Source organism: Gallinula chloropus (genome assembly GCF_964237585.1).
Source record: "Gallinula chloropus genome assembly, chromosome: 3".
Lineage (NCBI taxonomy): Eukaryota > Metazoa > Chordata > Aves > Gruiformes > Rallidae > Gallinula > Gallinula chloropus.
In genome coordinates, this window is record NC_140087.1 from 33452679 (window position 1) to 33474308 (window position 21630).

The window sequence follows — 21630 nt, forward strand, 5'->3', positions numbered from 1 at the left end:
TTAAAGTGAGCCATTCAAGGGCTCATTCTTCTCCTGAGATCAAAAAAAGCCCCTCCAAAGCCAGAACCAAAAGCAAAGCATTAAGCAGCTTTTAATTGTAGAAGGAATTAAATTCTAGAACAACATTTCAAGAGAACTATTGATGTTAAGGAACTTACCAGGGTGATTTTAAAATGGATTAAATGTACACACACAATTATACAATGTGGGGACTCCATGAAGAAGATGCTTGAACAATTGTGATTTTGAGTTAGAAAACTTCTGCTCAAGTGGCACCAAAGCTGGACCTCTGCCTCTACTCTGTATTCATAAAATATGTTTCCTCTTTCAAAGCAGTTGAAGTTCTCATGTAATCACAGCTTCTAGAACACTTGGGAATATTTTAAAAAGGAAGAAACTTTCAAAGTTAGGTGTGGCAAATGTCATTTATCTGTAACATGTCCCTGTAACTTGTCAGCACAGTTGGTCACTCAAGATATCCAGGCTGCTTAAGCATGAAGCATCCAACCCAGGAGCTGTCCATTAGAGTCCTGTAGGCTGTAAACCTAGATTAAATATTACAATTAGAAGTACTTGACTAGCTACAGTTTGAAATGCTAATGCCATCATCTCTAATGTGTTAGTTGTGAAAGATTCAGTATGCCTTGTTAGGTACAATAAACTCCACAGACATAAAAGTTCGAGTCAAGTAGTTCAGCATTTAGAGCACTTGTCAGAGACATGGGCAATGTGGCTTCAATTTCGACAGGAGAGGTTAAGAAAATACATCTTTCACACAGCAGAGTGACTTAATCACTGATATATTGCACTTCTTGAACTTCACTCCACAGGATCTGGCTGCAGTGGAGGTAACTTTCTTCATAGCAGCCTGTTTGGATGGGGCTGTGCTTCAGAATGTGGCTAAAACTGTGTTGGTAACACAGCAGTGTTTTGGCTGTTGCTGAACAGTGCTCGCACAGCAACAGGGCTTTCTCTTTCTCCCACTCCATCTCCCTATCTCCTCCTTCCCTCACAGTGAGTAGTCTGGGGGTGGGCAAGAAACTGGATGGGGATGCAACAGCTGACCCAAACTGGCCAGGGGTTTACTCCATACAGTATGATACTGTGCTGAACAATAAAAACAGAGTTAGAAGCAGGGTTTGGGCTTCCAAGGGGGTCATTGATTGGAGACTGGCTATCTATCAGATATGATAAGCAATTTCCTTTGTTTGACTTGGGTTCCCCACCCCCTTCCTGCATCTATGAATCTGTCTTTATATTAACACACAAGATTTCTTGTTCTTGTTCTTCCTATTTTCTCACCTCATCCCACTGGTATAGAGTGGGGAAGAGTAAGAGAGTGACTGTGTGGGTGGCTGGCTGCTAGCCAGGGTCAGCCGAGCACTTAGAACAAGGGACACATAAAAAATTCTCACAAAACACAGTCGTGTAACATTTGACAATAATGCTACACAAAATGGTATTCCCATCTTCTCAGAGGACAAGCTGATTCAGAAGCTCTTCCAGTTAGTGTGATCGCTGAGATAACATGTAAAATAAGAACTACCTCATGTTTCCCTCCTTTGCTCTTACCAAGAGTGCCCAAGGACAAAAAAAGATTTTAAATGTTGGAATAAATTATTTGCAGATGTCCAAAGCACTTTTTTCCATAATAAATACATTAACGAATCACCTATCTCTATAGTTGATCTGTAGCAAATCACTGTTTCAAGGAGAGTTAGGATTAAGGTAAAGCATCCCTATGGGGGGGGGGGTCCTTTATATACATATATACACACCCCCTCACCCATCCTTGGAACCCTCTTGTCTACTGGATCTATTCTGCAATGAAGCAGAACTCCTTAATGCATACAGAACTTGAAATGTTCCAATTAAAATCAAAGTTGCAGAAATTAAGGGTAAAACATCTGTGCCTCCAGGTGTGTATCATCTCCAGAATCTTGTTCATAAAAAAATATACCTTTGCCTATTGGTACTCCTGATTGCAGTATGGAGAAACCCCATTTCCCTCTCCCCTTTCTTCTAAATAACAATGGTCTTTGACACCACAAAGATAATCAGTAGCAGCATAAAGCCAAGATTCCTTGAGACCAAATATCAAATGTACATTACCATGAAAAAATTCTTTATAAAGATTTATATTTTTAGAATATATCCCTGAAATCTTTATCCACAGAAATAAGACAAACTAAGTAAAAAATGTTTCCACTAGTAAAACATACAGGCTTTCCCTCCATTACTCTGTTTTATAAGCCTCTTTCCTCATATACGTGTATATTTGCCTCATATGCATGTACATTTGCCTTGAAATTGTGTAATAATTGTATCCAAAACTTTTTCCTACAGAAATCAGTGGCAAATCTTCCATTGACATCAATGGAATCAGGTTGAAAATGAATTACATTTTTAGATTAAAACAACTTACAATAATAAAAGACTAATTATGTTCTAACTGTAATGACTACAAAGCCTTTTTCAAATTCTTTGCCTTTCTGAAAATTAACCTTGCAGGCCAGCTCAGACAGATTTCCTTTTTTTCAGCCTAAAGAAGATGGATTTCCCAGTGACTGAGAGCGTGATCATCCATTCTGCATGGTTCAGGGATGCTTACATCTGGATGTTCAAGCTATCAAGATATGGTGGCTTATGGTAAAAATGTGAAAAGAACAGTACTGAAGAAGAGAGATTTGGCAGTCAGTGTGTGCTGAACTGAGCTTTTTAGAAACTGTTCTAGGTATTAATATAGCCTGGGAGAGGAAGCTGCAGGAAAGGCCAGGAGAACCTACAATTCTGTGAATCTGTGAATCTGTGAACTTGGTACAGAAAGGTACAGGCTGTGAAGTTTAGGAGATGAGATGAGATGATGAGAGCTAGAGTCGGTTAGAAGTTTCCTATAGGATGTGTCCTCCTTTTGAAGGTGCTGATCCAGTGAAATAGAAAGATTCTACAAAAATCTCTCCTTTTCAACAAATTTCTCTCTGAAACAAGGCAGGGTTGTGCTGCTGCGTGGCAGCTCCCAGTCAGTCACCTTCTGTGTTCTGCTGGGTACACGACGAAACTTGTCTACTGAGCAATGCAGCATGCATACAGCTTATTTTGAATATGAGCAAAGTTTGTAATTAAAAAAAAAAAAACCAACAAAAAACCCAAAAAACCCCAACCCAAAATCCAATTCACAAAACATTGTATATTCTGTAATTTAAGTTACTATTTTGGTGGAGGTTGGACAACTTCAGACAGCTGCTTTGGAAGTTAAGTAAGTTTGAAGTTTGTACGAGAAGAAGGAGGCTGGCAACACAAAGAAGTCAGTAGCCTTTTAGAAGTTTTTGTGTGATGGAGACACAGAGCTATTTCTTTTATTCTTCTGCTCAGTGTATTATTTCCCTGCGTGGGTTATGATAAAAGCAATAAAAGTGCTGCCTGAACTTCTGAATTTGAACACATCCAAGACCTCTCTATAAAGTCAGATGAATAGCTAAATTCCAGTCAATAGCCAGTCTCCAATTGACTTCATTAAAGCCGAATGGTAGCTCTGCATGTAAATACAGATGCATTGCCCAAATCTTAAGGAGCACTTTATTATTCATATGTCCTCAGGACATGAACTATAAAAAGCCGTGATGTGACTTTGGATATTTGTGGTACCAGCACACTTCTGCCTCACACTTCACAGGCAAGACCACAGCCACGGCAAAAGCAGAATACATTTTTTCACACACATTTTGGTTCAGTAGAAAAGACACGAGTAGGTGTGACAAGGACAATGAGTTTTCAAACATGACTGTACTCTAGATTGCCTTGTAAGAGGACAATAAGATGTTCATTGCATGAAGGGATAGCATCTATAAAATGCTGCTTGTGTTCTGAAACAGACAGAAAATATCAATGCCCATATTTGCTCTGTTAAAACAAATATTCACAAAATTCACCACAGAATTCCTTTCTAGAAAAAGTGCTGGGTAAAAATATTAATTTTTAGTTACGAGCTTTTCATTTTCTTCTGTAGTTTTTATTATTATTATTTATTTTGCGTGGGCTGTCAGATGAGTATCATTTTAGGTACAGAGGTGCTATTGTAACTAATGAGACCATAGAAAAATGTCACTGCATCCTTTCAGAAAACTTGCCATTTTCTTCATTCCCAGGGGCCAATATTTATGTCACAAGTAAGAGAACAAGTACAGTATAAAGTGCACATGAAACCTAAAATTTCCACCAAACAAACAAAAATAGTAGGAATTCAAGGGCTCTATACTCTACTGGTAAATTGCATAAAAGGCATCAATTGCTGGTAAGTGAAAAAATATTGACTTAAAAATTGCATACAAACCGCCACACTGAACTGAATTTGACTGAGGGGATTATTTAGTCCTGAGTTTCTCTTCCTCTATAATCAGTACCAACAGCACAGGATACTTTGAATTTTCCAAGGTAGCTGAGCAGATGAGAGAATGCATAAATGTTAACCTATTCTTTAAATTTAACTGAGTTTTTTCCTGCCTGCTTACATAATCAAAACTATCCACAAATGAATAGGACATAATACCAGAAAGAACAGTCAGCTCTTCATATGTGACTGCCTGTATAATGCCAGCCTATACATTCACTCCAGATCCCACTGTGCTGTGTCCAGTGATTTACATTCTGAATAAAACTGTTCCAGAACACCTGCAGCAAATTTTGATAAGACAACATCAAAAGTCTGAAAACGTATCACTTTCCTCAGTCATTTGTGCTGTGTTTAATCACTGTCACAAGTAAAATTGTTTGGCTTTTTTCTAATTGGAATTTGTTGCCTTACCAGCAATTGGTGTTTGTTATGCATGCAGCCATTAGGATACAGAACCCTTTAGTTCCTACTGACATTGTTTGCCTGGAGGAAAATGAAACATTTTTGATAAACCAAGCTGTATCTCTTTTTGACAAACGAAATAGACTAAGCTGGTTTGGATTCCTGTTATCTGGCATTTTTTTGCAGCCCTCAAATCATTTAGAGTTTTATCCCCATCTCTTGTCAATATTTTAATTTTTTTTTTAAATGTTGGGAACAGAACTGAACAAAGAATAGAAAAATTAATGCTAATAATCCTTAGACTGAGGTAAAGTTCCAACTCTCTCAAGGATGACATTACCTTTCTGTATTTTGGGTTGAAGTTTTTTTGATGCAGTTCCTCTATAGCCATATATTTAGGAATTCTTTCAGGGACACAGTTCTCCCATGTAAGTTGCACATGCACTTTATTTCTGTATAGATGGTTAACATTTGACTGTATTAGCATGCATTTTCTTAGAGTTGGTCTAGGTTACCAATCTTCCCTTTTCTCCATTAGTTGCCATTTCACAAATCTGCATAACTTGTCAGAAATTATGCTTTGTAGATTATTTATGAAGACACTGGCTTTTGTCAAGCTCTGTGCAATGCATAAGACAATCTCATTGTATGGTCACTCTACTTGCTGAGGTCAGTGTTCTGAGTTTTAATTTATACAATGCCTGATTTCCTGGCATTGTATAGTACTTTTAAAATAAAAACATCCTGCAATAATAATTCAGTGCTTTACAGAAATCCAAGATATTTCAGCTGCACTGTTATCTATAGCTACCAAGTTTGCACCTTCATCAGGAAATAAAATCAGGGTTGTTTGAGAAGACCTATTTTTCCATAGAGTCACACTGATTGCTTTTAATTTAATTACAATTTTTTTTTCTGTCAGCTGAATCCTGAATCATCATATTACTATTTTTCTGGGGATTGCTGTCTTGGTAGGCAGAGCTGTCTGGCAAGCTCATTTGTCTTTTGGATTTTGTCACAACTCGACACCATCCATTTTGGGCTGTTCTGTAATACACTGAAATCAATATTTATTGCCTCGCTCAACTTCATAACATCAGTTTTGCACATTACTGTCTTCCATGCTGCAGATTCAGACTTTTACTAGATCCTTATCCTAACCTTTTGCAGGATGGCAACATTGGAGGACACCATTGCAGGCATCGTTAGGGGCATGGGCTTAACAGAATATTGATCATCTCTTTCTGAGGTTGATGACAAATCCAGAAGAAACTCCTGCAAAACCTTTCTGTTGTTCTTGTAATTTCACCTGCAGGTTTAACTTTCTGGGGAATTATGGCCTGGAAAATAAGGGCATCATCCAAGAGAATGCTGTCAGCCTGCTCCTGTAACCCATTCTTACCAGTTCAGAAAGAGAGGAATTTAACTTCCCAGTCTCTCAAATCGTCCTACCAGTTTTAGCAATGCTGATAATATAGCATTCCTTTACAGCATTTTCAATATTCAGTTTCACATATTTGCTGCTCAAGCAAGATTTATGTTTGTGGAGCTTGCAGCCAGAGAAATAGATTTTCACTAGGAGGATCACCATCTTTCAATACCCAGTGCAAGGGTCTACGTGCCAAATTTCCATTTGCTAGAACCTCTCCACAGCACCATGTGGGTACGAAAGGCTTATATAAATAAGCATGAAAGGTTTTCTCACTTCCTGACAATTAATTACAAATTCATCTTTTATATTCTACTTCACAGAGGAGGAGACATTCAATGTTCAATGGAGCTTGGCCAGGCATTTTAAGAAAGTATTTATGAACACTTATTCAGACTTCAAATAGCTGTCACTTCAGCGATATTCATGCTTGCTGTTTGCCAGGATGAGTTTTGTTCAACTAAATGTTTGGGGAATTACTAGCTTGTACAAATCCATCTGTATCCACAGATGGGCAAGAATGAAAGTTGCTGGTCAAACAACTGCAAATTGTGACTGCATTTAAGAAAATGCTAAGTTCGTTCCTCAAATGATTTGTAAAGAGAAAGAAGAGTTAAATTCACTGGGGAATTTGCATGGGAAGAAGCAAATGAGATTCAGCCACCTTCTAGCTGTAAGGAAAAAAATTATGTATATGAACATCCTCTAATATCTATGCAGATCCAACAAACACAGTTTGCCTTCACACAATTTTACACTACTTTCAATTAACTGAGGTCCTTCTAGCTGTGGATTCACAAGCCCTGTGGATTTTTACTGCTTTCTGAGGAATGTCAGCTCCATAACCTGAAATGGTAACATCTGATGACCATGCTGAGCCCCATGCAGGATCCATTGGACTCAACAGAGGACACCAACTAGCTTCAGTGAGGATTGGATCAAGAGCCTTACAGCCAGGCTTGCTCTCTGCACTGGTGCGGGACATCGACCCTCTCTGCTTTGCCTATAGGAACTGCCAACTGCCTACCCTTACAACATTTCTATCCAATTTCAAAGGGACTGGCTGTTAATACAATTCAAATATACTGTAAGATATTATTTTCTTTAAAAACATTGAAGAGAGAACACAAATGGTCTGTTCAAACAGACTGTGGCATTGTATAAAAAACCTATGACTTTTCGGGAAAATGAAATATCTGTCACACTGATTTTTGATAGACACAAGCCATCTAGGTAGTGGCATGTCACAAGAGGAAAGGACAGCTTGTGATGCACAGTACTTTTAATTAAAAAGCACGCTACGTGTCACAAAATGCTGTTAATGCACCCTGGCTCTGTATGTAGTACTGCCAGACTGTAGGTTAGATAATGGAAAATCTTACACACTGGGCAATAATTTCTTTTCCATGTGTGTTACTCATCTGCTCATTGAACTCAGAAAAGAAGAAGCAACTCTTTATTTAGTCTTGAGCAGCATACAACATCTTATTAAGACCCAACTATTCATAAAACAGTCTCTAATTGTGACTGTATATTAGTCATATTTGAACAGGAAAAGCTGCATGTGAAATAAAAAATCAGAAATAATTCCTAATTTAAACCAAAATAAATTCTCTTAAAATGAGAACTCTAGTTTCAAGGAAATTAAAGGGAGCAGCTAAAAGAGTGAAATACTAAAAAATGAAGTAACAAGCAATAGGACAAGAGGAAATGGCCTCTGCACCAGAGGAGTTTTAGATTGGATATTAAGGAAAGTTTCTTTACTGAAAGGGTTATCAATAGTTGGAACAGGCTGCCCAGGGAAGTGGTTGAGTCACCATCCTTGGAGGTATTTAAAATACACATAGCTGTGGTGCTTAGGGACATGGTTTAGTGGTTGGACTTGGCAGTGCTAGGTTAACGATTGGACTTGATGATCCGAAATGTCTTTTCCAACTGAAACGATTCTATGAATCTATGAAATTACATGGAGACTACTCAGAAATATATGAGAAGCTGAAAGCTAAAGTTCAAAAGGATCAAAAAAAGCCAGCATGATAAAGCAGAAAAGCAAATTTCCTAAAGCTACTAAAATAAAACCAAACCAAATAAATAAAATACTCTAAAAAAAATAAACCAAATATTTTTAAAAGTCTAAGTTGTATCCTAATGAGGGAAAGAAAGCAGACTATATCTTGGCAAATGAAATACAAAACCACAATAAAACAAGATGAAACAATTTTGAGACATAAAGGGATAGAATCTAATAACCCACCATTCTTCAAATATTCCAGAAATGAGAAACTTGCCTGATACTCAGTGATAACCAGTTATATAAAAAGAGCACTCAGGGAAGATAAAACCATAACAGAAAAGTTAAATTAATTCGCTGAGTCTGCACTGCCTCTGAAGGCAGATAGGATGGTTCCTGTACAAAGGTCATTCCTTGTGTAGGATAAGACGGAACAGTTGTCTCAGAATGCCAGTAGAATGCATTTTAGAACAAATCCATGAGACAGACTTTAACAAATTGCCAATACCAGCTAATTTTCTCATGTGGTGCGTTACCACCAGTTGAGCTGTCCTTAGGACCAAAACTGATGGAAATGGTAAAGTGGTAATTTCATATTTTCACATACCAGTTTTCATTTTTAAACAGAATTTATGGAGAGTACAGAGGTATAGAGGGTTATCTAATGAATAACAGACATGATATTTCTGCAAATTTAAGCTATTTCTGCACAAAGTTAATTGGTAGGAACTATAACAAAACCAGTATTAATGCGCAAGTAAATAAATAAACCATCTTGGGGAAGAATAAACATAGCTTTTGCAAAGAAAACACATACCACAGAAGTTTATTTGACATCTTTCACAGAATCACAGAATCGTAGGGGTTGGAAGGGACCTCAAGAGTCATCGAGTCCAACCCCCCTGCCAAAGCAGGTTCCAATCTTTGTTGGAGCAGGTAACAGTATGAACAATATAATCACTATAGAGTACTTGGAATTTAAGAAAGCTTTTGATGAGGCCCCCTATTAAAGGCCCTGGCAGAAATAGAGGTAATATGGGATAATGCAGAAGGTCCTGGATTAATAATTGGATAACAGATAGGAACCAAAGCATAGGAAATACATTTTGCATTAATAAATGAAGAGTAACACACACAAAGGAAGCCCCCTGTACAATGGCCTCTGAAGCAGGCTTTAACATTTAGGGGGAAAGGATTTGTGGTAATTACAAAGTATTTCCTGACAACATCCATTCTGTGCATAGTGGCAGCTAACCAGGTAATGGACTACTGGAACTTTATTAGGAAAGGTCTGAGAGCAATACAGAAATTGTCACCGCACAAGTGAGTTTAACTGGCATGTGCCCCCACCCTGAATACTGACTATAGCTCTATTTCCCCACATTTTATATTGGAATTAGAAACACGGAATAGGATTAACAGACGATGAGAAGTTTTGTATGGATGCATGAAAGTAATGCAGCCATCAGGGAATGGTTTTAGGTAAAACACTTGTTCACACAAGGTACGATTAATGTATAGAATTGTTATGATACTATGGAGACTGAAGTATCTGAAGTATAAATAGATATTGAAAGGGATCAGACAAATCTGCTAAGGAAAGGTAGCCCTGGTATTTGGGAAGCTGCTACATACTGGAGCTGTGAAAGTATGCTCTGTACATGCCCTGCTCTTGCTTCTTTAAATATTCAGTCTACCAAGGACCAGTACAGCAGTTTTAATATTTATTTAATGTTAATTTCCTTTCCTCAGCCAAACAGTTTATTTTTCACATAAAACAACTCCTATGAAGAGCCTTTACACCATTCTTAGGCACACTTTTCCCCCACCATTTTTCTATGGAGTGAGGTGTTCTAATTGGAACAGGGTTTTAAAAAAAAGCCTTATCGGTGTTTCTTCACTGGGAAAGAACTAAGACTGAGGTAAACTCCGTTGACTTCAGTAACTTTTTGCTGCTCTAGGGTCTGAGAACAGCGCTCATGGGCACTCTATTGACAGGAGCTGGAGCTGCAGTCCAACAGCTTCAAAGATCACGAAACTCCTGCCGTCTCCCTCTACAGCCCGTGTTGTGACGTGTCGGTAGGCAAAACAGACCTAGAAATTGTTCTCTAAGCCAAAGACTAATCACCATCATCATCATCATCATCATTGCAATATTACTGTTAGGGAAAAGATCCAGTCTGAAAAATTAGCGAGTGGGTAATGGGACAATCATCTGTTGCACACCTCTCTCCGCCTGTCTCTGGCAATACCCCTGTAGCATCCCTTAGGTACCCATAGGTGAAGAGATAGTTTCTTCAGGTGAAACACTATTGTAGTTGATGTGGGCTTGTGGCCCTCCTGTTCAGACCGCCAGCACGGGTGTTAATTACTGCCATCTGTAACCGTGGCTTATGCTGCGAACACCTGCCACCCAGAAAATGCACTGAAATCCCCGCTCTGATTCGCTCGGGTCAGTGAGCACCAGTTAGTAATGACTTTGATCAGTATTTTTCTGGGTTGAGTGTGGCAGGTGCAACGCTTCTGGTCTGCCACCACAGTTACCAGCTCACTGGTTCATCAGACCCCTGAAGAATATTTCTCAACGGGTGACACTGCTTCCAGCAATGTGATTTCATTTCACATAGCTTTCGGTTTTCTATCTGAGAAACCTAAGCACAAGCACCATCATATTATGAGCCATATGCTCAAAAGAACATTTTAGAGACATTTTCATGTCTCTGAATCTTTTGATTTTTGAGACATTTTTATGTAGATTTTTCAGAAAGCCAAGATCATTTAACATTTTTAAAACCGTCTTCAGTGAGACAAGAATCCTACAGGATTTTACAAAGACTGTGGGGGACACAACTATGAGAGCTAGGGCATCATGCAGAAAAAATAGAAGTAAAGCACGAATGAACCCATGATGCTGACTGATAAATATGAACTCTAGCAATATTGCTGAGAAGGCAGGCACAGCAGTTAGATGAGTCTTTTGAGCTGATTTAACTCATACAGCTGCCAGTTGTGTGGTGGAAAAGCTAGATTTTTTTTTTTTTTGGTGAATTAAGGAGTGCTGCAAAGCAGTATATTTTCAAAAAGGGATTTCTTTTAATCCCCACAGTGTCTGTCACCCACAATAATTTTGTCAACATCAATCAGTGTAAATGATTCTCCCAGCACCTTCTAATAAATACAATTAATGTATCTAATGAAGGGAATGTTCTTGTCTCTACTTGTTTTCAAATTAAATTCTGTCCTCCTTGGGACATATCTTTCTCCTTTTTTGCCTGACACAAAGCCTCTGAAGTGAAGCTAGTTAAATGGAGAAAAATTAGATTGGAACACGCATTTGTGAACATGCATCTGGGCCACAATTCACCACACTTCACAAGGTTAACCTTTAAGAGCACTTTTGTAATTGTTGGTACCTATCGAAATATTTATAAACTCTGAAGTTTCCAACATTTGAACAGGAGTTGCTGTTTTCTATTGTCAGACCATAATTTTATCAGAAATTACGAATCATCAAGAGGCACCATGGAATGAAAACTGCAGCATTGTTAGAAACCGCTGTAGGAATACCTTGTGAGAAATTAAACACAATTGTATGAAAAATATTCCTTTGAGCTATTTCATGGATATTTCATGGATCCACTTATCTTTAAAGAGTAATATTATCTTTTGCACATCAAAATGAGTTATTTAATGAGTTCTGCTGAAAGAATTTATTTCCTGTGAAATATGCAATAAAGTACAAGATTCACTCCCCTCTGTCCTCTTTCCAATGTATATAAACATGCTTATGAGTTTCCTGTACGTTACTATAATGGAGATTATGCAACAGTCAGGTTATCAAAAATCACTGTGAAGATAATCTATCTACCATCCACTTCGATCTGAAACTCTCAACAGTTGTGCCATCTGCTTCATCATAGTTCATTTTAAGCCTGATATTCAAGAAACAGCCTGGCAATACAAATCTGACAAAATTGATCCAGACCAGAAACATGTCAGTGCTCTCAGCAAAATTAATCTAAAACCAATTAAAAATTGGTGGAATTAACTTTATCATTCTGTTTCCAAAGTTGCTTCTACTAAGTCTGCGTGTGAATCTTTTGGAGTGGAAATTTTTGTTTATATGGGGGTATTTGTAGACTAAAGTAAAAGAATGGTCCATAAATTGCAAACGACACTCAAACAGATCTAGACTGTGCATTCAGATTTTATTTTCATAGAATCCCAAATCTCTCTTTATAAGGCTAACAAGTATGAATTTAAATGAAAAGCCAGGCAGTAAGTATTTCTATCTGCTTATTCAGAAGTGATGTATTTGCTAGATGAAGTGATAAAAAGTCCTCTTACGCCACCATCTCTCTTGCTTTGTGTGTAAAAGGAACATGTAAAAGTGAGGGGTATGGTGGGAACTCCATGAAGATGACTAGCCACGTCGCAGGCATCTGGTGGCTTTTGGAATCCAGTGTAACCTGCAGGAATCTCATGACCACTCTGCATCTTCTGGAGACAACCCTGTTAACAACTTCCACACCTTCAGCATCAGAACAGTGCAGAGGTGGTTCCCATCTCTTGCTTTGTCCCAGAAGCAGCCCAGGAGCTCTGATACAGGCAAGGAAGAATGCGTCCCCTGTAATTCTTCCCAGTTCTACCAAATAACCAGTGGATACCTGGTAAGTTGAGGGTAATATCTGACTCTGAGGTCATATCACCAAAGACCGTAACATCTCACCTGGAAAGTAACCTTTAGCAATTCTAGTTCCTTCAGCCCTTTCCACTCTTGGGATTGTGCCAAATTTAACACGTGTTTTTGATGCTATACGAAGCCTTGGCTCAGAGTTAGACAACTCCTTATGTGCATTTCCAGATAAGAATGGCTTCCAAGACTGAGAGCTGAGATGCACACATGACAAGAACTCCAACATTGAGTTACCTTTGAAGAATCCTTAAAAAAATAAATAATAGCCTTGAAAATGTCTCGCAGCTACTATACAGTCACACAACCTTCCGCCGGCAGATGCACAGATTTCTCACATCGTTTAATGACTGCTGCCCACTCTGGCAAAAAATGCACTCTTCATGATGTGCAACTATGCTCAACTGAGATACACAACAAAATAACCAAACATAGTAACCCGCCTTTGTGCTTGAATGTGGAGCTTTATGTGTGTCAATTTTAATCTAAAAGGAGCAATGTGCTATGTGGGCCTTTGAAAACAGATTTGGTTCACTAACTGGGAAGTTTCTACTCAAGTGCAATGTTTATACATCTTAATAAACAACCATTGCAAAAACCCTCCACCCCAAAACAAGTATGGCATATCTCCATGTGACTTCGTGTACCATGTAGAGGTTGTAGCTAGTTAAAGGTCTTCACCACTAATTAACACTAATTATGGTATTAACGCAGGAAGAATAAACTTCCGTGTCAAATGCAGAGTAGGATACTGGGGGCTACTTAAGGACATTAATTTCTTGTGGGGGGCTTCCTGTTACGAAAGGTGGTCAGCGAACTCTGTGGAATTTATTTCTGATTTTCATTAAGGGTATCACTGAGTAGACTGGCATTGGTTTTGGCATTCAAGCAACTCCAGCTAAAGTAGAGGAGTAGAGGAGTGGAGGAAGGGTAAGTGGTGGAGCTGGGTAGTTCAGGCTGTCTGAACCATCACCCCTGGGCTATTTCTGTGACCCTGGCCAGGGCCAGTATAGGTTGGGGAGCAGGACCAGCTGACCCAGGAGTCAGTCAGCTCGGTGGTCTCATTGCATCCCCTTGTGGCTGGGTGGCCACAAGAGCTAGGGATTGTCCATCCTCAGGAGAGCAAGGGCTCTGGGAGCAGATTTTCTGCTTTCAAGAGGTGACCAGGTGGGATCTGGAGTACTGGGAAGGTGGACAGTTAACTTCTACACAGTGTCAACCTGTACATTTCCTAGAAACACGCCCTGTTTCTCAGTTCCTGCTGAACTGATTCTCCAACACGTGATACCCTAGAATTCCTCCAGCACATTTCGCAGCCCACCATAAAGACAGCATAGAGGCCTATGAGTAAGTGTGGAGGAGGAATGTTTCTTACTACACTTTATCCCCATATTTCCAAACATAGCATGGATAGAGCAGCTCCTGTTCACGCAGACTATTATTCAGAGTGGCTTTGTGTTGTCTGCAAAGAATGATCCCACCTTGAACACACCAGCAAGCAGATCTCTCACAGTGAGTGCATGGGATTTGAAACATTAGAAATGTTATATTTTATACCTATTTTCATGAATAGTAATTTCTCTCTTAATAGAAAACAAAAAGTCTTTGGAATCCACCGAACAGTAATTGGTATGGGGTTAATAACTCATCTTTCTGGAAGGCAACACAGAAATTGAAGTATGTTACATATTTCATGTGGAATTTGTAACTTGAATGTAACAATAGAAGTATGGCAGATATAGATTAATAATAATTTTTAAAAGAAAAAAATAATCTTTAGCTGCATAATCTACAAAACCCTTGTGATGTTTTGTAAGAGGAAAGTATTGTATCATGGGGGTAGAACTGATCCACTATTTTCGTAGTTTAAAGTCTATAAAAAAATCTTGCAACAAGCATTTTTCATCACTCAATAACATATTAATAAAAACATTTAATTAAAATTTCTCACAAACGATTACTTAAATTATTAGTTACACTGATCTGTTAAAAACAAATGAATAAGTAACCTCCGTAATCTGTTGTCTTTTCCAAAAGAGGTAGGTCCTCCTAATGTTAAGGAGAGTGGGAGGGAGGGAGCAGGTCCCTTGAGGCAGCTCCTCGGGCGCTATGAGTTAACAAAGCTCCCCGAAGTGTATTGAAGGGAGAGATGGCGATTTACAACAGCAAAGAATTTATCCCTTTCATATTTATTTTTCACCCCGGTCTGCCACAAGATCTAATCCTATCTGTCAGCAATAGAGAATCTTAATAGCTCATGCCCAACTCCTTCTAGCAGTTCGTTCTCTCATCTGAACAGGGCACAAACGAACTGCAAATGTCAGGTCATTGCTTCCATTACACCCGTCTTCCCCACTCCCCCACGCCTCACCAGCCCACTCCCTACCCCCACCTCCTCTGCCAGTTGTAGCACTTCCATGTTATAGGTGTGCAGTTTCACCTTTGAATGTTGTATATGTAGATCTTCCTGAGGACTCTTTTATTTGTTCATCATGATACACGTTCCTAACTCTTTTTACTTAGTCATCTCTGTGAGAATAAAAGGTGTGGAGTCAGCTCAGTAACCAGAGGGAATCATAAATCAAATGCCTACAAGAGATACACTCAGATAAACTGAATAGCTGCAAAACTATAGCACTAATGTGGCCAGGTATGCAATTTTCTACTTTAAAAATCCCATTTTGAGAGCCATTACTGGACTCCAGCAATGCCACAATAATACATCGCAAGAGTTTGCTGTCTATCAAATGCAAATGCTTCTGTGATTCATATCGGTCCACCTAACCTGACTATAAAATACCCTTACTTTTGATATTTATAATTCGTAAAACCTGTTGTCTATAAACGGATTGTACAGATAAATATTTTTAATATTGCTCAGGCTGCATGAAAAGCTGCTTGCCCCGACCTCCACCCTGTGCCCTTCCCTCCCCACGGGACGTGGCTCCGCAGGGGCTCTCAGGGATGCGGGGGGATTTTTTAGGTTTCTTTCCTCTGAGTCCGGCAGTCTCAGAAAACGAGTCCACACCCAGCAAAGCCAGCAGCTAATCCTGGAGTCCCTGCCGAGCCGCGACTCCGCTTTGCTCGGGCAGAAATGCCAAACTTGTGGCGGCAGCGACGGGTGCCGCAGGTCCGGCCAGCTCACCGGCCCCACGGACAAACCAGCCTCCGGGCTCCGGCACGGTGCAGCCAGAGCCGCTACCAGCTCCAGACCCGGATGCTCGCTCCTGTTAACTTCTCATCTAGGAACACGCGAACCGCTCTGTGTGTGAATGAGAACAGGGGACGGGACCGCAGGCAAGACGCCTGATTCTTTGCGGGTTCCCTGCGCTGCCGAAACCCCTCCCGTTTCTCGCAGCCGCCGTGCCCGGGGCCCGGAGCGTCCTCCGAAGAGCCCCCCCCCAAACACTTTTTTCCCGTTCCCCTTACGGTGTCAGCGGCCGGCGCTCACTCGGGGAGAAGCCGGTTCCCCCGTGGGTCCTGGCGGGTAACCCAGCACCTCCGCACCCTTGCGGAGCGCCCGCGGAGAGCGCAGCGCCCCGGGCCCGGCCGGGGCGAGGCATCGGGCTTCCCCGTACCTACCTTCCGTGTGCACGGCGGAGACGTAGGTCCAGTTGTAGCGCTTGACGATGTCGAGCATGGCCCTGGCTTGCAGCGTGTCGGAGGGGACCACCCTGAGGAAGTATTTGTACAGCGTTTTGTCGCTCAGGTCGATGCTGGTGGCAGAGTAAGCGATCTGGGGGATGTCGAAGAGCTGGAGCAGATTTTGGACTTGGATAGCAACCGAGCTGGAGCCAGGGCCGATGACCCCTGCGATGGGTTTTTTCACTCTGGCCTGAGGCTGGGGCTGCGAGTCGGAAACACAGCGGGTGCCTCCGTCCTTGTCATCCCTGATGGAGATGAGGGAGTCCCGTATGAACTCGATGCTCTGCTCCAGAGCCACCGAGGAGTGCCAGCAGGAGTCTCGGATCTCGCTGCCCAGGGTGATGTTAGGCAGCAGGACCGGGTCGGCGTTAATTTTATCCAAAGTGTGAAACATGGCTTCGACTCTCTGGATGCCGTACTGCTCCCGGATTTCCCCGCACTTCCTCTCGGGCACTTTCTCAGCCGGCGGCTGGTGATGGACAGAGAAGAGCGCCCCGATGATGACATCCCCGTCCATCCGAGCCACAGACCGCTGCGAGGAGGCTGAGGAGAGAAGCACCTTCCGCCCGGCGCTCCTGGGCAGCACGTCCATCTCCAGGAGCAGAGCAGGGAAAAAGACCAGCAGCACGCCAATCATTTTGTTACACGATGTCATCCAGACCCAGGTTACCAATTTCATGGGCTCCTCTTGCCTGCACATGGTTTAAGGACATGTAGGAAATGGCATCCGCTTCCCCCCGCCAGCGCCCAAGTTGCTCCAAATAGCATCACAGCAACGTCTTACAGCATCGCTCTCGAAGGTGCCCCGGCAGCCGTCATCCTATTGACTTTTAACCTGGTGGCATAGAAAGAGGGGATGAAACGCTAATCGGGGAACCGATGTCACACCCGAGCTCGATAAAGCAACCCTGCACTGTTCGAGGAGCTGACTGCTTTTGCACATGCCCGGGTCAATTTGCTTCGGCGAGGGCTCTCGAAAGGAAGTTTCAAGAGGGATTAAAATACATATTTATTGGCTTTGACATACGATCATGCGTACTCACATATATTAAGTTTATACGATCCTTTTCGCGTCCGCTTTTCAAGCCGAGGTTGCTGTTCCGTGCACCTCCAGCCGGCACACACCCTCCCCTCCGCCCCCGGGAAGTTTAGAAAGTTTCACAAGGTAGTTAGCTCAACCGACAGCGTCCTGGCCCGGCCTCAGCGGCCGCAGCCCTGAAAGCGAGGTGACAAGTGCTTGCCTTCTCGCATTCTGACTACCTGAGGGCATCATCCCCTCTTCAGGAATTTCCTTTCCCAATACCGAATGGGGTAAAGAGAGGGGGTGCGATCTGCCCCGCCATCGACGGGAAATGTCATTTAAAGGTCAGCAAAGGGAGGAAGAAAGGAACGGCTTTACACTTTACATTAACTTTTCCATGTGTAGGGGGCAAAACTGTAATTGAGCCAGGGACACACATATGCAAGCGGGGGAAAATACATATTAGTTACTAAGGCAACGGCGGGCAAAGCCCTGATGTGCCTTACCGGCACGCCTGCCTTCATGCAGGCTTCGGGCGGGGAGAGGCGGCGAGCCCGGCGGCTGGACTTGGAGCCTTGAAAAGCCGCGGTGGAAAAGGGGTGGGCGGCGCGGCTGCCGCCGCCGCCGCCCGGGAGAGAGGCCGGGCCGGGTCCCTGTTGCACGGCGGCCCCGTCAGCACCCGGGACAGCGCCCAGCAGTCCCGGCGCGGCATCCCGGCCGGCCCGCTGCCCCCGGCCTCACTGGCCGGCCCCCTGGTCCCCCTGTCCCGGTACCCCGCTAGCCCGCTGTCCCGGAGTCCCGCTGTCCTGTTACCGCGCCGTCCCGGTGCCCCAGTGTCCGGCTGTCCCGGACCCGCCACCGTGGGCTTGGCCGCTGGGCTCTTCTCCCAAACTTCTGCCCTCCGCCCGTCGCTGCTGCCGCGGTCTCCCCGCATGCACGCACAGGCACACACACGCAAACACACACGCACACGCCGAGGCACGGAGACCGGCCGCGGCACGCACCGCCCCAGACTGGCCGCCGACAGACCCCCCGTCCCTCCCTCGGCGGCGAGCAGAGGTGCCGGTGCCGAAGCCGGTTCGGGCGCGCAGCTGCCGGCCGAGTGGCGCAGGGAGCTGGAGGCGGTCACGGGGAAGGCGATGCTCCGAGGAGAGCCGCCGTCCTGGCTTGTGTGTCCACACATGAGCGCAGGCACAGCCGCCTGGAGTAGGCTCTCCCGGGCAGCCCCGCTGCCCGTCTCCCGAGTGCCCTTTTCCCTGCACCGCTTGGCCCACAGGCAGCCCCGGGGCTGAGCCCCTCGGTCTCTTCGGAGCGTCCCCCCTCAGACGTACCTGGCCGGGCGAGGCAGTGGCTCCCTGCCTGCTGTGAGCGGGCATTGGCGGCTCTCCGGCCGCCCCGAGCTGGCGCGCTGGCGGCGGGGCGAAGGCTGTGGGCTGGGCGCTGGTGCCCTCTGTCTTCAGCACCGCTCCACCGCAAGGAAAAAAACAGGTCATCCCGGGCTCATCCATTATCTCATACAGAAGGATCAGTCATTTTCTCCCCCTCCTTAATTTCTTCGGCTATTGTCTTGCAAGAGAGCAAGGAAGCACCGCCCGGGGCACGCTGCGGCTGCAGGGGAGGTGTTTGCTCTCGCCTCCCGCGGCTGTTAATTCATTATCTTCTTGCCACAATTAGCAAGGCAGAGGGCAAAAGCAAGAGGCTGCTGCTTGAAGGGACTCAGACCTCATTCGGGAAACCCGAAATAGTGAAATGTGTCGGTCTGCTTCATGGGCAGGGTTTCGCTATTAAAATAAATATTTATATTAAAAAAAAAAAAAGATACTGCAACAAGATAAATCACCTGTAAGGATAAAGGCATCGAGATTAGAGTTTTCAGGTCAAGATGAATCCAAATGAAGCACGTGAGAGGCATGTCAGATTAAAATAATACCAGATTGAAAAATCATAATTCAGACGACCTGCTTGCATCCCTAACACAGGTCTCGAGTGTTTTACTTGACTGTATGAAAGTTAAAGTTAGATTACCTCCCCGCTGGGAACTCTATAGATATTTGCCCTACTTTTGAAAGAAAGAGGCAAGGACAAACATTTAACTATTGCTCATTCAGAGGAGGGTTTGCAGTGAATACTGCCTCAGGGGTGTCTTCTCCTTGTGTCAATATTTGCAGGTTTTTTTTACTGTCACACAGCTAGTTACTTGCCTGTGTTGTGTGTTTATCTATGAGGCATGTTCATTATGGAAACTCAGCTGAGTGGTTTGCTGGTGCCCACTTTCCCTGCAGATAATGTTTCCCAAAGCTGGAGCTGGGGCAGAGGGGCTGCCTGTCCTCTACCTCTGGGCATGAAGCTCCTCTGGGCATCACGGGCCCAGCTCGGGGCAGCTCTGCCAGAACCAGTCTTGGAGGGGTATCTACATCTGCACACAAGAGGCAGGAGTGGGGGAATTGCCCTTTCTTCCATGCTTTAATGGTTAAACTTTGGTCTCTGCCCTTGACACAAGGAACCTACAACATGCCAGCAAACTATTCTAGTAGTTAAGCAACAGGTTTGTTCTCCTAGCTCTGACAGGGTGAATGTTTACAAATGCTCCCATTGGTTCCTCACAAAATTTAAGACCCTGTAGCCTTCATCTCCTTCAATATGGCACTGGAAGACAGCAGGTCTTTATGCTGAGGTCATGCCTGGCTGTCACACAGAGTTGTTCTCGCTCCTGTGATGGTTTGAGTTTTGCTGAGCCTGGAGAGCACGTCCAAATGCCAAGCCACAGCTTCAACTGCTGCTTCTCCAATTCCTGCAGCAGCAGGTGGGAGTAGGTGGGAACTGGTAGAGGTCTGGGGTTCATGAGAAGGCACTTGGGATGTCAGGAGGCTTTAGGAAAGACTAAGGAAAGAGGGCACTGGGACTCGAGGGGCTTCTATCTTCCCCAGTGTTCATGGGGGAAAGAAAGACTTCCCCCACAGAGACGCAGCACCATGTGGCCGTTCTGTCCTTGCCTCCCCAAGGAAACCAATCACCTCACTGTCTCTTACCTCTCTTTCCCACACATCCTGCCCCAGACCACAGATTTAACACTTCTCCTCTCAGAAACAACCAATGCCCCTGGTCCTACCACCTTCCCAAATTACTCAACACATGGTATCTTTCTTATTTGCCACCCATCCTTGGGGCACTACATGGGACTGCATTTTTTGCAGAGGTATGAGCTCCCATCAGACAGCCAGGGGTTCAGGGCAAGAAAAGAGCAGGAGCTGGAGCTGGCTTGCAAGCTCCACAGGAAATTACCTGATACTGAATGTTTTTCCTTCTTGAAATGGAGGAAAAGTGAACAATTTTCAGTCTCCTGTGTGACACAATTCAACAATCACTTGGAGGTTGATTGAAATATTCTATTTTGATGGCATCAGAAGTGTTTTGTTCTGTTTTCCTTTTAAACATTTTAAACAGTGCAGCACAGCGTATCATTATTTTTACTTCAGATGAAATCAATCATCAGCTTAAAATGGAAGTTCTCTTTTTTTTTTCTTTTTGTTACAACAAGCATATTCCTATTAAATGCTTCTATTTCATCAAAATTACCTTTTTCAACTGAAAATTTTCTACTGGAAACGTTCTGGTCAGCCGTAATGAGAAAGGCCAGTGTATTGAAGAAAACAATTTGAAAGGGGGTGGGGGGAGAGTAGCAAAGACTGAAGCTTGGAAACCTGACTTGCTGGGACCCCACTTTCGGTTTTCCAAACATGGCTCCTCCCTCCTCTAGTTCCTACCAAGGGAGAAAAGTCAGATTGACTGTCTAGTTGTGCAGACTCTCCAGATATATTAATGGGGGGATTTATTCTGCAAGGATCAGTACCGCTAAAATTATACAATTTTATTCTGTCTTGGAAACAAGCAGAAAGCTCGTGTGCTCCTGTCTCCAGTCAGTTTAAAACATATACCAGCTATTTGATAAACTGTCAGTAGTCCTTTCTACTCTGCTCACTCAGATGCTTTCCCTCCATGATTTACAAAAGCCACAGACTGTATATAAACAGTGTGCATG

At 43.1% G+C, this 21630-nt stretch overlaps 1 protein-coding gene across 2 annotated transcripts in view; it reads right to left on the reverse strand.

Moving 5' to 3' along the window:
- The window catches only part of GRM1 (glutamate metabotropic receptor 1), a gene marked incomplete at both ends in the record, with an annotated part of 179475 nt that extends 162205 nt beyond the window's left edge, over positions 1 to 17270 (reverse strand). The window contains one exon of one of the 2 annotated variants that reach the window (XM_084262542.1): positions 16508 to 17270. In XM_084262542.1, the coding sequence (XP_084118668.1) occupies positions 16508 to 17270 (763 nt within the window). The remainder of the gene's footprint in view (positions 1 to 16507) is intronic. The other variant, XM_084262543.1, reaches the window with a different exon arrangement.
- Between the last annotated feature and the right edge of the window lie 4360 nt (positions 17271 to 21630).